The 16,904-nt window shown below is 45.8% G+C and overlaps 1 protein-coding gene across 2 annotated transcripts in view; it reads right to left on the bottom strand.

The window, feature by feature from the left end:
- The window catches only part of ADAMTS12 (ADAM metallopeptidase with thrombospondin type 1 motif 12), a 150,974-nt gene that overhangs the window by 95,122 nt on the left and 38,948 nt on the right, over positions 1-16,904 (bottom strand). For both annotated transcript variants that reach the window (XM_045571875.1, XM_036409331.2), the window contains exon 3: positions 2,513-2,645. In XM_045571875.1, the coding sequence (XP_045427831.1) occupies positions 2,513-2,645 (133 nt within the window). The remainder of the gene's footprint in view (positions 1-2,512; positions 2,646-16,904) is intronic.

A 16,904-nucleotide genomic window follows, 5' to 3' on the forward strand; every position in this document is an offset into this window, starting at 1 on the left:
CCACCCATTCATCCACCCACCCATCCACCCACCCACCCATCCATCCACCCACCCATCCATCCATCCACCCCTCTACCCACCCATCCATCCACCCACCCACCCACCCATCCACCCACCCATCCATCCATCCATCCATCCATCCATCCATCCATCCACCCACCCACCCATCCACCCACCCACCCACCCACCCATCCACCCATCCACCCACCCATCCATCCACCCACCCATCCATCCATCCACCCATCTACCCACCCATCCATCCACCCACCCACCCACCCATCCACCCACCCATCCATCCACCCACCTACCCATCCACCCACCTATCCATTCACCCACCCACCCACCCACCCATCCACCCATCCACCCATCCACTGCTTTTTTCCAAAATAAGAATTGGCAGTAGTCATTTTCAGCTGCAACCTCAGGCCACAGGTCCCAAATGTTGCCCTGTTTGTCTCTTATTTCTCCTCAACAGCAAGGCATCACTGTAGACACTATATTTCTTCAGGGAAGTGTGGGTATTCTCATGGGTTAAACTGGCTCCACGTAGGTAGAATTTAAGTATATACTGACACCCACATCGCTTACATCTAAGTGCATATGGTAGCTACCAAACGACAACTAATGAGCTACCAATGCATCATAGATAGCTCTTGTAAGCTCAATATTTTGGAGGTCCTGTGCTGGCCAGGAGCTCTGCCCAGCCTTGGAGACACACCTATGAGTGAGCAGACATGATTCTTGTCCTTGTGGAGCTTTCTGCCCAGAGGGACACAGACAGACATTCATAATAAAGCCTGCGGCAGGGGGCGTAGCTGTGTTAAGAGTCACGGGAGAGGCCCCTAATGCTGGCTGGGGGGCAGCCACCGGAGAGTCCCACAGAGAAGGCAGTGGAGCACTGGGAGAGAATGGGCTTCAGGCAGAAGGAGCCCAAGTGCAAGGGCGAGAAGAAATGAAGAGCATTTCCTCTGAGGGATCACGACTCGTTCAGCCTGGCACGGGCTGTGCCCGGAGTGGTAAGAGATGGAACGAGAAGCAGGCCGGAGTCACACGAAGAAGGCATTCCTGCAGCTTCTTAAACACCCCGGCTTCGTCCCGGGGCCGGCTGACAGGCGCTTGGCATGGGAAAGAATCCATGATTTGTGGTCTGGAAATCGTTCTCTGACTTCTAATGGGGGAGGTCAACGGAGGGGAGGCCAATGAGAGGATTTTGCAATAATCCAAGTGAAAGGTTGTGAGGCGGAGGCACAGCCATGCACTGGGAAAGGCAGACAATACATGGTTTTTCCAACACCCAGGGTGTTCCTGCTTCAAACATTACAAGGACGGAGTGCTTTCCATAAGCCCAGCTTTCTTGATCTAATCATAGTAATTTACTCTCACAACACCAACTAACCGAAGAATGAGGCGTATCTGGATGTTGGCTAATGACATGGCTACTGCCAGTTAATGCCATTATCACTGCAGGGAACGTGGTGGACGAACACTGCAGTTCCCTGGTGCAGCCAGACCAAGTTCGTTTCAATTTATGAAGTTTTTAAAGTTCCGAATGTCATGTATACCTTAAGAGTGTTCACAGCACATTAGAGTATTCTTGAATCTCTTGCTACTGTCCCAGCATTTAATCCCACTGATCATTTTAGGAAGGGAGATGGTCACAATCAATTGATAATGGGTCGAAAGGCCTTAAGAGCAGGGCTGAGGCTTCCTCAGCAGCCGGCAAACCCACCTGTTCTACATTGGATGGCAGGTAACACTTGGTGTGTGTGATTCAATATTTCTTAGATCACTAGGTAACCAATTTGGCAGAGAGAGGTAGTATGGGAGTGAGTGGATTTGGCTAGATAACTGCTCCATGAAATCAATTATGCTATTCCTCATCCACCCTCCTTGAAATCATCTTTTCCTGGATCCTTTATCTCTGACAGCTACCTGAAACTGTTTAGTGCATGGTCATTCCAGGGGCTTAGGGGCAGGGACGAACCTCAGCGAACTAGAAACACATGCCCCTGAAAGAAGCTGAGCTAATTTCATCATCTGATAATGTGTTGATATTTTTTCAGTTTCTCTTCACCCATCGTCAGCATCATCACACACTTAAATCTGCGTTCCATATGCAGATATGACAAGCTGTCTGATACTATTCCATGTGAATGTATGACAACATTGCTGAAACTGAAATTCATTTCCTTTAATTAATCTTCCTCTAAGGGGTTCAAAAAAGTTGTGTTTTGGTGTTTTGTTTTGTTTTTTAAACCAATTCACCACTCTGAATATCATAGGAGTGTCTTCAACTAACGTGGCAAGGATGTAGGAACTGCCCCTTCCTTTTCCATTAAGAATACGAAGAGACTTACAGGGAGCTGAAATGACTTACACAAGGGTGCATACTTCTAGCCAACAGAATGGGGAGGAAATAGCAGATTTAAATAAGACCAGGTCATGATGGAATAAAACAATAACAGAACAAAACAAGCTCCTCAACCCAGTGAGGAAATTTCAGTCACAATACCCTGTAATGCGCAGGCCGGCTCTTTCCGCTGCCTCCTGTAGACAATGTGTGGGTGGTACTCGCCCTCGGCCTGGGGGTGCTCTTTGACAGGCTCGATAAAATAGTCTCCATGTGGCAGGTGGAAAACTCCAGTCTGTAAACATACGCAGTAGAAAGTCTTATTCGAATCAATTCTTTATCCATGCAAAGAAAATTAGCAAAGTGAAAATGACAGGTCATGATGGCCCCTGAAACTCATAAGACCGAGGCTTTCATAGCTGCCACTGGATCTCTTTCCAGAAGAGCTACACGTAAGTCATGTAATAAAAGGTCTTCAGAGTCTTAATTAAATGTTTAGGGGTCACGGATCCCTTTGAGTCTCTATTGGAAAAAGTGTGCATATACACATCTCCCAAAAATGTAACATACAATTTTGCAGGTTCATGGACCCTCCCCCCCCACCAAAAACAAACAAACAAACAAACAAACAAACAAAAAACCCATAGCTGAATATCTATAAATTTAAATAAAGTGCTTCCCAGCTGCCTCATTATGGAGTTGGTGCCTGTTCTCCACAGTCCACTGACAGCTTTATGGAACATTTACTGACCTGGATGTGGGTAGCCAACTACATGTTCACACAGCTGCTTGACTTGAAATTTTTAATCCGTTCTCTTTTCAAGAAAACCAAGAGCTGTAACATGAAGAATCTGAGACTTCTGTAGCTGTCTACAGTGGAAAGCCCCCTGTCAGTTTCCAGGGGAAAGGGGCACTCTCCTTTCACAGACATGGGAATTTGCGACATGCCGGCCAATGAGTCACTCTTTTTGGAGGCAGGTCTGGAAGTGGCATATCCTACAACGCTCTTTTCTCCTTAGGAAAAGTTCTTCGTGCCTGTTGGAGATGCTTAGAAAATGCCTTTCCTAACGGCCTCCGAGGCTGGCCTTGCGTCTCAGAATCTGAATTCTGTACCAATGAGCGGGACTTTCCCTAGACAATCTGCTGGAGGTGATAGGAACTCAGACTCTGGAATTAAAATAGGTTCAAATCCCAGCTCGTCCACGTATTAACCACGTGACCTTGGGCAAATGACTTGCTCAGTTTCGGTTTCTTAACTGGTAGACAGAGATTAATGGAGGGTTGCTGCAAAGCTCTTAGAAAAGGGCCTGGTTCAAAGACTCATCTCTCATAGGTTCTTTCCAAGTCTCAGAGTTTATATCGTCTCATTGTATTAGGCTCTCCAGTCAATATAGCCGTTCAATCAATTTAAATTTTGCCAAAATAAACCTGGGGACCTTGGGGGGTCAGGGACACTGTGAAAGTCTCCCAAAGTCCAAGGCCCTCTCCCCTACCCGATCCTCAGCAGGGCGGGGCGCTCTGCTCCGCGGAGGACTCTGAAGACAGCTGAGCAGCCCAGTCAGGAGAGGACCCGGCTCCATGAAAGGAGGCTGCTCTCTACTGCACAACCTGCCCTTGGTGTCTTTTCTAAATGTTTGCTTCATGCACCCCGAATAAAACCAGATCTTCACATAGATTCCCATGACTGACTTCCTGTTTTGCTTATTGACCTTAACATATAATCAATAATAAGGAGAATAGGGAAAATGGACACTTTACTGGGAGTCATAACAATAGCTAGAGGACCTTGAATTGGTGGCCCCATCTGCAAAAGGGGGGTGATGCCTACTACCTCCTACGGCTGTTGGAAAATCAAGTGAGCTGAAGCTTGTACCAGCTGCCTTATAAGTGCAGGTTGGAAATGATTTAACTACCAACTCTAATGACTTCATATTTTCTGGTATTTCTTAGGAGACATTTATTCTCAGCATCATCCTCCAAAGACAAACCTTGGGAACAGGAAGAACCGACAAGACCCGGATTACAACAAATCAGCTGGAAACAGACTCGTGCAGTGCTAAGATTTGGTTCAATTTCCACTCCAACACCAAGACCTGGGACACGTGGGGGAAGCGTGCCTACTGCTAATGAAGTTCATTTGTTCCTAGAAGCAAAGTAGAAGTCTGGAACTCCTTAGGGGTGGCTGGTTCGGGTCTCTGTGACACTGCTTTCAGCAAATATTGATGTCCATGACAAAAACAAGTCACCAACAAGGATTTATGGGCGTTTCTTCGGCCTAATTTTGGAGCCAGGTGGTGCAGAAGAAACAGATGGCTCTCCAGCTGAGAACAATATAACTACTTTATGAGCAATGTGAATGAGGATGCCTAAAAGCCAAACAAGCATTTCCCTAAAGACTTACTTCCATCTGCATTCCTCCACCAGGCCAACCTTGTCAGCATGTGCCGGGAAATCACCTCATCAGACTGAGTGTCTCTTCAAAGTGAGGTGGAGACCTAGGAGAGCTGTGTGGCTCACCCGCTGGAGGGGAAGCAATACACCTGCTCACGTGCCAGTGGGCTGTTGGCCCCAGAACCCCACAGAGAAGGGACCAGGCAGCAGAGGGATGAAGAGACCTCCACTGGCTTCGGGGTGGGAAGATTTCCCATCCGAGTTCTGCACCTCCTCTCTCCCTCCCAACATATAAACACAGAGCGTTAGCCACATGGCACAGGTGGCCATGGTTTATTGGTGTCTCTCCTTTAACCAGAACATCCTGTGATGTTGGAGATGTTATATATCTTCCCTGTCCAATTCAACAGCCACTAGAGCATTTGAGATGTGCCCAATGCAACAGATGAGCTGAAGCTTTAATTTCATCTAATTTTAAGTAGTAAGGAAAAGTAAACAGCCACAGGAGGTTAATGGTTGCCATGTGGAACTGCATATTTCCGGAGCCTGGCTGACCAGGGCAGGAGTGAAACCCACAAGCATGTTCCTCCTCCGGTGATGAGTGCTGCAGTTAGGGCAGCACTGGAGAGAATAGCACACTGCCGGCATGTCACAGGTCACTGGAACCGTTAACTGTTAATTTTTCATGATCAATACGGCCAGGAGCCAGCTTGGAAACACCCGAATACTGCACTCAGACGTGAGAGAATTGGAAGAGGTATAAAAGATGCACCATTTGCCAAAGTTAAATGTGTCATCGGAGCAGGTGTGGCGGGATGGGGGCTGTGAGGGGGCTGCCATAGCCCTGAGGCCAGAAAGGAAGGAGCATGGATGTCCCCACAGGGGCTGGGACTGGGCTGTGATCATAAGGAACTGGAGACTTGGAAGCCAGGCTCCACTTCCAGAGGGAGTTGTCCTCAGGGGAGCCCTGGAGTACCAGCCGGCATGTCCGCACGCCTCTCTGTGCACTGCAGAGGAGCCTGCCACAGCCCTGATATACACAAGACCACATCCCACTGGCTGGCTGGCAGCTCCGAGTCCAAGTGGTAGAATAAATATCACTTCATAGAGAAGGGATGAAATGGATTCCAAAAATATTGTAAGATCAAAACGTTATGACAGGTTTAATAGAAATAGCATGAGCTGTGTGATCTTGGTCAAATTAGTTAATACATGGAGCCCTCCTTTTGACAGCTGTCAAATGCGGCAAAAATCTATCTTAATTTGCAGGTTTATAACTATCTCTGATGCCTGGCAGAAGGCTTACCATGTATGGATGCTCAGTGAATGCAGTGTATTTTATCATAGCCCCATCCACAGGGAATGCAATATACAGTGGTGACTGAAAGCAAGGACCCTCCAGTCCAACCACTCGGCTTCATCGCTTAGCTATAGGCAGCTCCTCTGGGCCTCAGTTTCCCTATCTGGAAAGTAGGAAGACTGCTAGTCACTTGATAACTAGCTTTTTACAAGTTGCCAGGTGTATGAAGTGAGTCAATATGAAGTGTTTGCATGAGTGCCAGCGCACAGTGAGTGCCTCATAAACGGTAGCTGTTAGCTATTATGGAAGTCTAAGGGACATTCCCACAGGTGCCTAACCAGATTGCTCATTTCCTGCATCAACTCGACGGGCCGTGGGGTATCAGGTTAATTATTTCAGGTTGTGTCTGTGAGGGCCTTGCCAGGCGGCATTAGCACTGGACTTGGTGGAGCCAGTAAAGTAAATGCCTTCCCCAAAGCGGGTGGGCGTCATCCCATCCACCGAGGGCCAGTATTCTCTCACACTGGGGTTTACAGCATCAGCAACGCTGGTTCTCAGGTCTTCACTGGTGTTCCTGGTTCTCTAACTCATAGCAGATTGTGGGACCACTCAGCCCCATAATCACGTGAGGCAATTCTTCAAAGAAAAATCCATGTGTATAAAGGTATACACACACACACACACACACACACACGCACACACACTAACTAGGGGAGACTCAGTGGTGACGGGGTGTACATGGACTCATGGACTTGTCTGGAAAAATCTGAGCGGAGACAGAATGAATAGATTTATTCCTGCCTTTTTGAAACTCAGGGTAGGAAGTGATGGCGGAGGCTCTCTAATCCCACCTCTGACTCATCACAGCCATCTCCTCAGCCCGGGAGGCTGTTTTCCACAGCATAGCTCAGGTGAAAATCAAGCTTAACCCCCAAACTGGGGTTTCCTCTAAGGACTTAAGGCTAAAATCTTCACTAAAACTAATGTCCAAGCCTCCAGGTCAGCCATGGCCTCCTCTTCTCCCCCGGAAACAACGTAGAGGCAGGCGACTCTCCTCTGGGGAAGAGCCTGCCTTTGGAGACAAGCCGAGGTCAGCACTCAGCAGGAGCAAGCCTGTGGCTCTGTACAGCCACGGGTCTCCCTGAACCTCAGTTTCCTCTTCTGTACAAAGGAGTTCTGGTAAGAGCTATGACAATACATGAACGACCCCAAACAGCGCCTGGCCTTGGCAGTGTCATTTCTGAATCTCCTCCAAGTGACAGCGTTTGGACTGTTCCATTTGGACTGAGCCAATCATTTCCTCTTTCCGCAGCATGGCTAGCACAGTGGGTATTTCTAGAAGTGCTCAGTGTTTTTTGTTTTGTTTTGTTTTTAAATATATTTTATTGATTTTTTACAGAGAGGAAAGGAGAGGAATAGAGAGCTAGAAACATCGATGAGAGAAACATCAACCAGCTGCCAATGTATTAATACATGGCCTTGACTGGAATCGAACCTGGGACCTTTCAGTCCGCAGACCGACGCTCTACCACTGAGCCAAACCGGTTTTGGCGAGAAGTATTCAGTGTTTAATCCCAGAAGAAAACCTCCTGCTCCCCTAAGGGTAGATGAAATGTCTCCTAATGATCTTTGTTTCTCACTTGGTAGAACTTGGAACTCGGTCTGATTAGTCAATAGTAATTCCCAAGAACCGTTCCCACAGATTTACCACATTTCCTGGGAAAAGGGAGCAATTCACAAAAAACAGCCATTCAGCCCAACGAAGCAGACCCAATGAAGTAAATCTTTAGAAATTAAAAATGCAGCCACCAAAGAGAACAAGGCATCTTATGACCCACTTATCTCGAATTTCACTGTGCAAATCAATCACATGAAAGTGTATTTAAAATGTGTATACCTAAAAAATGAATAAATAAAATGCGTATACATGGGAGCCTTGTCCAGAGATCCTGCTCAGTAAGTCCAATGTGATACCCATGAAACTGCATGTTAGCAAGCAGCCTGGGGTATTAGATAACCCGTGTATCAGGTTATTCCATGACGTGGCATTTGATCACTTCTATCTTCTTCCACCAGCAAATGGCAAAACACTGGCTTAGGGCTGAAGGGAGTGGCTTAGTGAAGGGAAGAGGTGAGCCAGGAGTGTGATAGCATGGCAACTTCACTGAGTGCCACCGCAGAGAAGTGGAGAGGAGGTCTGGTGTGAGGCCTTACAGGTGTGGGTGTGAACACGCATGGTCTCCACTTTTTAATGTCCCAATAGAGTGCAACAAACATGTTTAGCTGCCTGGGAAGGAGAGCAGGTATGGGCAGACACACACTTCCTCCTCAGAACAGACCTTCACACCCTGGGAGACGACACTGAAGTGGTGGCGGGAGGGGAAACCAGCTGGGCATGACGGTTTCAAAAAGGATACTCGGGAGTCCTGGAGACAATCCAGGTGCAGACAAGCAGCACCGGAGCTGGGGAGACTGGGGGTGAGGGACCCACAGAGGAAGATGCACCAGCTGGCAGCCAGAGGGAAGATTTGCAAAAAGAAAGTGGGATGTCAGCCTGGAGCATGAGAGAAAATGTGGGATGGAAACTTCTTTATCTTTGAAGTCTTCAGAAGAATAATCATTGTTCTCTAATTATTTGGTGTGAATACAAGTTCCATGTCCTTCAAAGGTGGCACAGGGTTAAAAAAAAAAAAAAAAAAAAAGAGGTGAGTTGTTAAAGGAATACTTAAGAAAATGAGTAATCATTTTGCAACATGACCTAATTTACATTCCATGTTCAAATTTCTGATATTGTCCCCCAAATGTGTTTTAGAGCTATTCATTGCTTGCCTCTTTCTTTGCTTATAATCCAGAATCTAATCAAGTTAGTAAAATGCATATGGTTAGTATGCAATAAATTACTTTTTAAAAATTTCACATTATTTCCAACACATGGTTTAAAAAGTGGAGTATTTTTAAAAGCATATTATGAAAAACAATAGTCATTTGTTCTACCTCTTTTCCCCTTATTCTTCTGGAAATCACCTCCATATTTCTAAAATAAGATGTACCACCTTCTTAAATCACTTTTAGGCATTATCGGAAGTACTGTACTTGCTATAACAGATGAGGATCTGGTTCCCTTACCCAGTCCCTCTGCCATTCTCCTAATCCCTTACACTGTCAAACCAATACAGACACTGCATTACCTCCTTGAAACCAAGCAAACCTGCCACTCAGCCAGGATGTGCTTTTACAAATGAAATCTACTCTAGTTGGTTGATCTCTTTGCCACACAGGTTACTAGTACCATGGTACTTCCTTCCTTGCACAGCTTTTTGTTCTTCTTGGAATTTCTACTTACTATTCTTTCCATCGTCTTCCTCCTTATTGCAATCCATTCTTTCTAACTCCCAAATGCACCCACACTATTCTATAAAGTTCCCTCTTTCTCTGGGACACATCCCGGGCGCTCCCCAGCTGCCTGCTCCCAGCTGGCCCGGCGGCTCAGAGGGCTGCCCCCAGCCATCACCCGGGACTCCCCTTAAGGGCACCTTTAGGTTAGATCCACGGAACTCTGGCTCTCACCTCTGTCTGCTTTCCAGGTTCAGAATGCAGGAGTCTGACACCTTTTCGGAATCTCAGTCCTTTTTGAATGGCCTCTGTCACTCTCCCAGAAGGGTTTAGGATTGTCTTTCTACCAGTGCTATTTGGAAATTTCTCATTTATGTGCTTTTGAGTGAATCTTCCTTCACCCATTGTGCTGGACACTCAGTGGGCCTTCTCTCACTGGATACCCCTTCTCAGCCCTCCGCTGATGAGACGGAGTTTTGGATACTAGCCCTCCCAGACAAGTCTTCCATGTTCCTTGCTTTTCCTGTCATATGTCCCTACTCTTAGTCTTCTTTACCTACTCTTTAAATGTACTATAGTTGACATATTATAATGTAATATAAATATTATATTAGATTCAACATTTATATAGCTTAACAATGTCATCACCACACTGAGTCTAGTGACCAATTGTCACCGGTCAAAGTTATCACACTATTTACTAGATTCCCCTTCACCTTTATTTTATGGCATATTGTGGGTTTTAGCTATAATTCGTTGCGTTCCAATATTCCTGTGGAAAATAGGGCCTTACTTATTACTGTGCTCACGAACATTTGGGGGCACAAAAAACTATCCAAGTCATTATATGTAGCTAAAGTGTGCATTGTTAAAAGGAGTCAACTAAAAACACAACAATGTGTGTGTGGAAGGCAAAGTCACAGCCCTCCCAGCCCCCCCAAGATGCCCCGAAAGTGTGACTCCGCTAGGTCACAGGCACCAGGGAGTTAAGGTCACAGATGGAATTAGGGAAGCTAATCATCTGACCTGGGGGTGGGAAATGAGCCGGATTATCCAGGCAGCCTGATGAATCCAAAGGATCACCATAAGGGGAAGAGGGAGGCAGAGAGAACAGGAGAGACAGCCGTGTGAAAAGGACTTGGCTCAGTGCTGAGAAATGGGGCCATCAGCCACGACAGTGACCTCCAGAAGCTGGAAAAAGTAAGGAAATGGTTTATCCTCAAATTCCCAGAAGAAAACAGCTCTGCTGACCCTTCGGCTCCCTGAGACCCGTTTCAAACCACTGACCTCCAGAGCTGTCATCATAAATCTGCGCTGTGTGAAACCACACAGCTTGTGGTAACGTGTTACAGCAACTACAGGAAACTAACACAGTATGGCTACACACATCAAGTGCAAAAGCTGGAATTGGGGTGCCAGCTCTAGGTCAAAGAAGACCTCCTACGCTTAGATGAAAGCTGGTGTCTAGCCTTGGGAATGAGGAAAGGGGCTAACTTTGCTCCCAGGAAATTTTAACTTCAGACTAAAAGAATTTGGAAGAATTTAAAATGAGGCTATTGCATTCACCTAAAATCAATTACACCCATGTGAGTCCATCTCAGCCCCAGAACTTTTTGCCAAATCCGCACAAAGAGAATGTCAAGTTCGTGAAGGTGGAAATAGAATTGTCTTTCTACTGGGAAGAAAAAGTAAGAATAGCATTAATATATTTAGTTGGCTTTGTTGAAATCTTTTTAAAAAAATATATTTTATTGATTTTTTTACAGAGAGGAAGGGAGAGGTACAGAGAGCTAGAAACATCGATGAGAGAGAAACATCAATCAGATGCCTCCCGCACAACCCCCACTGGGGATGTGCCTGCAACCAAGGCACATGCCCCTGACTGGTATTGAACCTGGGACCCTTCAGTCCCTAGGCCAATGCTCCATCCACTGAGCCAAACCTGTCTCAGCTAGAAATATTAATATATGATTTGAGAATCTGAGGTGGAAATGCAAGGGGTGAAACAGAAACTGGCCTAGGAATTAGGAGAAGCAGCTGAAAAATGAAAATGATGATACCAGCCCTGCCTCCTCCCATGGGAACAGTGAAAGGCAAAGAAAACTGTGTGAGTCTGCAAGTAATACATGTGTATATTTCTCCATCATTTTTAGCTCAATAACCACCACCATTTATTTGGTTGCAAATCACAATTGTGCTTTACTAATAGTCTTCTTTTAAATAAACTCATGCCTGGGAAGATGGGTAGTTGCTTTTTATATACTATGACAGTCCATCTGACAAAGTCTCATCTATGGAAAGCATGAGCTCATGGTTTTAAACATCTCTTCATTCCCAAGGTTCCAAAGAGACCTTCCCAGGACAGTCTGTTTGACCTCAGGGGCATGAAGGAGGAAATGGCCCTGGTTGCTTCCAATTACAAAATGAATGTAGGAAAACTGAGCTAGAAACTCCCTTCCTATCAAGGGTTGGCCTCTCTGGAGCCCCCTGGGAAAATGTGGGGGCCCGGCGGATCCTTTCTCACTACTGGGTCGTTTGAAACTTGCTCACTGTTTGGGGGTAGGGTGAGGCTTCAACTGCCAGAGAATCAGCTTCTCCCCGGAAACTCCAAGGAAGTCCAACCCATTGATGGCATGTCCACAGCTTCGGGGGGGTTGTGGCAACAGAAGAAGTTTGAGAAATGTTTCTCAAGCCCGTCTGCTATATCCATTCAGAAAAAGGCCGGGGTCTCAGCAGAGAGCTTGGCAGCACACCCAGAGGGGATGACTGAAATACTATTTGAGTCCCTACCCTCAGCCCCATCCCTTAGATGCATGGACAGACACGTCTGTTGTCACTTCTAGAAAGTCCCTCTCTGACCACGCAAACACAAATGGAGATAGCTCCCAGCCCAGCACTCCCTATCTACCTTCTGTCTTCATTCTTCTTCACGGCACTTGTTACATACTCTCAACAGGCATGTATTTCCCGGTTTCACCTTAGCTAATGCCACTCTCCCCACCAGAATGCCAGTCCCTGAGAGGAGATGTTCTCTCTCTTGTTCAGCTCTGTCTCCTAGGGCAGCCCAATTCCTGGCAGTGCTCAACCTGGATCTGTGCAGTGATGCGTGTTCAATAAGAGACGTTTACAATTCGTAATTACATCCTCTCCCCTGCTTCAAGTAAATCTGTCTCCTGAAAAATAACCAGTATGACCGGTAGATGTAGCTTATTAAATGTGTCAATCTGTTTCAGTCCTTTTCTGGGCATAGATCTTGATACACAAGAGAGAAATGGAGTCAGAGGCTCGGTGACCAAGAGGAGAGCTTTGCCTAGTCACACTCTAGTATGAGTCCTCTTTCTTATTTCCTTGTTTATTCTAAATCTCCTCAAGGGATTTTAAATAAAAAAGAAAAATCAATCCAGCCAAAGTAGGTATAAAAGGGGCTTTGTAAGGAGCTTGTGCAGAGCTGAACAGATTGAAAAAATCACCAACTCTTCCAGGATCCAGAAGAGAGGAGCGGACACAGAGCAAACCGCTGACCCCAGGACTGGAGAGAGAGACGGGATACAAGGTAGTGGCTTATCAGAGCTGAGGCTCGGGAGGGGAAACCACGGGGGGGGGGGGGGGTATGAGGGGGGAGCAGAGCCAGGGAGGAGAACCTGAGCTGTGACGATGACCGACCTGCTGGAGACTCTGCGGACAACTCTGAGTTACCTCGTGAACCAGAGCCTGACCTGCCAGCCTATGATCGGAGCCCACCTGGCCTGGGGAAGAGAAGCTCTCACAGCTCTAGCCTTCCACACGGGAGAGAGGAGACACCCAGCTCCAGCCACTCTCCTCATCCTGTTTCTCCTCAGGGGAGAAAACAAATAGAAAAACGTGTGACGTTCGCATCCAGATTAGAGAGCACTTACTTCACCTTCTTTTCCACCTCACACCACATCACTCCAGGCCTAGTTATTGCAGTTCCTGTGCTTGGGACATAATGTCCACCTTTCAAGAAAAATCACACACACACACACACAATACTAACTAAGCAGGGGCATGGACATGTTCAATAGCTTGACTGTAGTTAGTCATAATTTCACTTTGCATACAAAACACCATGTTGTACACCTTAAACATACACAATTTTTCTTTTAAAAAAAATTACAAGGCATTCCACAATGCAAACAACACAATTTAAAGGGCAAGCAAGCAGCAGCAGACATGGCAGGAATGTTGGAATTATCACATCGGGAATCTTAAACTACATTTCATATGCTGAGAGCTTTGGTCAATAATGTAGGTAGCATGCAAGAACAGAAATACATGCTAGACATAAAAACACTAGGAGACATGAAGAATGCCTTTGATGGCCTTATTAGTAGATTGGACACAGCTGAGGGGAAAAAAAAAATCTAAGCTTGAGGATATAGCAATGGAAACCTCTAAAACTGAAAATCAAAAAGAAAAAGAATGGAATAAAAAAGAACTGAATATCCAAAAATTGTTGGGGCGATTATAAAAGCTGTAACATATACATAATGAGAATACCAGATAGAGAAGAAAGAAAGGAACAGAAAAAAAATTTTGAAACAATGACTAGGAATTTCCCCAAATTAATGTCAGACACCAAATCACAGATCCAAAAAGCTCAGAGAACATCATACATACAGGATAAAAAATAAAATAAAATAAAAAACTATACCACAGCATTTCAAAATAACACTTGACAAAGACTATCTACAAAAAACCTACAGCTAACATCAGACTAATGAGAAATGTAAAGCTTTCCCACTATAATCAGATATAAGCAAGTATGTCCTCTCTTACCACTACTTTTCAACATGCTATTTGAAACTTCTAGCCAATGCAAAAGACAAAGAAGGAGGAGGAAGAGGAGGAGGAGAAGAAGAAGAAAAAATTAAAGGTACACAGATTAAGAAGAACTATAACTGGCTTTGTTTGCAAATGGCATGACTGTATATGTAGAAAATCCAAAAGAATCAATAAAAACACTTCTGGAACTAGAAGCAATTATAGCAAGGTTGTAAGATATGGGTTAATATACAAAAGTCATCCACTTTCTTATGTACCAGCAAAAAAACCAAGTAGAATTTGAAATAAAAAATACAGTATCATCAATATTAGCACCCCCAGAGTGAAATACTTAGGTATAAATGTGAAATACTTAGGTATAAATTTCATGTTCTTACATAGAAAGACTCAGTATTATCAAGATGTCTGTTCTTCCCAACTTGACTTACAGACTCAATGCAATCCCAATAAAAAAGTTATTTTGTGAATATCGTCAAACTGATTCTAAAATGTATTTAAAGAGGTAAAAGACCCAGAAAAGCCAAAACAATCCTGAAGAAGAAGAACAAAGTCAGAGGACAGACACTGACCAACTTCCAGATTGACTATTAAGCCTCACTAATCAAGACGGTGTGGTAGTGGCCAAAGAATAGACAAGTAAGAAGATCAATGAGACAAAAACACGAGAGCCCAGAAATAGACCCACATAAATATAGTCCACTGATCTTCAACCAAGGAGCAAAGGTAACACATACAGCAACAGGTGCTGCTGGCCATCGAACTTACACCCTTCACAAAAACTGATTTGAAATGGATCATGGACCAACAGGTAAAATCAAAGCTGTAAAACTCTGAGAAGATAGCATAGATTACTCCAATAGGGAGATGGCTTTTGAGATAACACAAAAATATGATCCATTAAAGAAATAACTAAGAAGCTGGGCTTCATTAGAATTAAAAATGTTGCTCTGCAAAAGACAATGTGAAGAAAATGAGGAGACAGGCCACAGACTGGAAGAAAATATCTGCAAAAGACACCTCTGATAGAGAATTGTTACTCAACATAACAAAACACTCTGAAAACCCAACAATGAGAAAATAAATAATCCGGTTGAAAAATGCGCCAAAGACCGGAATCCAACCAGAGACCCAAGGGCTGGCGCTCTAACCACTGGAAAAAACCGGCTAAGGCCACAACAGAACTTTTAGAAACTCTTCTGGTAGAAGAGAGGAGGCAATCACCACGTGTGCTGCACGCATACAGAATAAAGTGCATGCACGCGTGAAAAATGAGACCCTTGTTTTCCAGGATTCTTGGAAAGGAGCCGTGAGGCCGCTGCTTTGCCTCTTTGCATGATGAGAGCTGTTTCTGAAAGACAGGTCCGCACTGCTCCTGAGAACGGAACTGACACTGGGTACCTTCTCACGGGGTTCCGTTTACTCTGAGCCCCCGCTGTGTGAACTGCAGGAAGACAAGCACCACCACATGTGATGTACATATGGATAAGGCATGTAGTTTGCCTTCTCGACACAGGCATGAATAACTCTACTGCAAAGTGGGCCCGGAGAAGAAACAGGCTCCCTGCGTGGCTGCACTAACGAGGAAGGAATTCACTCCATCCAGAAGGTCTCATAAAGGAGGTGTCTGATCCCGGCCTTGGAGAGAGGAGTGCTCTATAGTTTGGGAGCAGCATCTTTCATTCGATGGAAAAGACTTTGCACAAAGCTCACATATGGGAGTGCAAGGGGTAGCCTGGATTCCAGAACATGCGAGCGATTCCTGGTTGAGCTGCTGCTTCAATTCTCTGTCCTTTTAAGAAGAGCATTTGCTGCTTATTTTGCTCACTGACATTTCAGGTTCCAGGGCTCAGCTTTTCCCAAATTTAGGGTCCACATGGCAACTCCTTGCCCAATTTCCCAATAATTAGTCTGACTGATGCTAAGGGAGGGGCTGGGCAATTTGCAGACCAGCCACGTCCCCATGGGGTGAGGGTCCGCACTGGGGGTGTGTGGCCAGCATGGGTGAGGAGCTGAGAGCTGTTTGCAAGCTGGCCATGATCTCCTTCAGGCTGAGGGTCCCCGCTGGGAGCCTGACCAGCCTGGGTGAGGGGCTGAGGGCTGTTTGCAGGCTGGCCACGTCCCCTAACTGGGACCATCTCTCTGCTGGTGGCATGGCCAGCTTGGGTGAGGGGCTGAGGGCCATTTGCATGCTCTGAGTCTAGAGGGACGGGAGACCACAGTCTTGAAAATGCTGCTGGCACTAGGACTATGCCTCCTGCAAGGACCGGTCAGCAAGCTGTGCCAACCAGCCCTGAAATCCCGAGCAGCACAGCAACACACTGCAGGTTTTGTTCACTTTACGAAATCACCCGGCCGGCTCCAGTTCTCCCCATTTGGGAGACTTACACAGGCACTGCACAGGCGCTGTGATCTGGTGTGTGGCTCCGTCACCACATCACAAAACAATTCTGGAGGCATTCTTGAGCTCAAAGCACTGGACTAGCATTGCAGGATGGAGTGGAGGGAGAAGGTCAGGGGTAAAGAGGAAGCATAACAGGCAAACCCCGCCCAAAGAGCTCAGTCTAAGGAGGCAGATGGGACAAAGCACATGAGAAAAAAAAAAAAAAAAAAGAGCTGGAAAACTTGACATGAGGGAAGCATTCAGAGATGAGTCACTGCAGAACTTTGGGTTTCCAAAGAGCACGATACTATGCATAGTTTGGCAGTGACCCGCTGGATCCTCTCACA

This window comes from Pipistrellus kuhlii, unplaced genomic scaffold, assembly GCF_014108245.1.
Source record: "Pipistrellus kuhlii isolate mPipKuh1 unplaced genomic scaffold, mPipKuh1.p scaffold_m20_p_4, whole genome shotgun sequence".
In the NCBI taxonomy this organism is placed as follows: Eukaryota; Metazoa; Chordata; class Mammalia; order Chiroptera; family Vespertilionidae; genus Pipistrellus; species Pipistrellus kuhlii.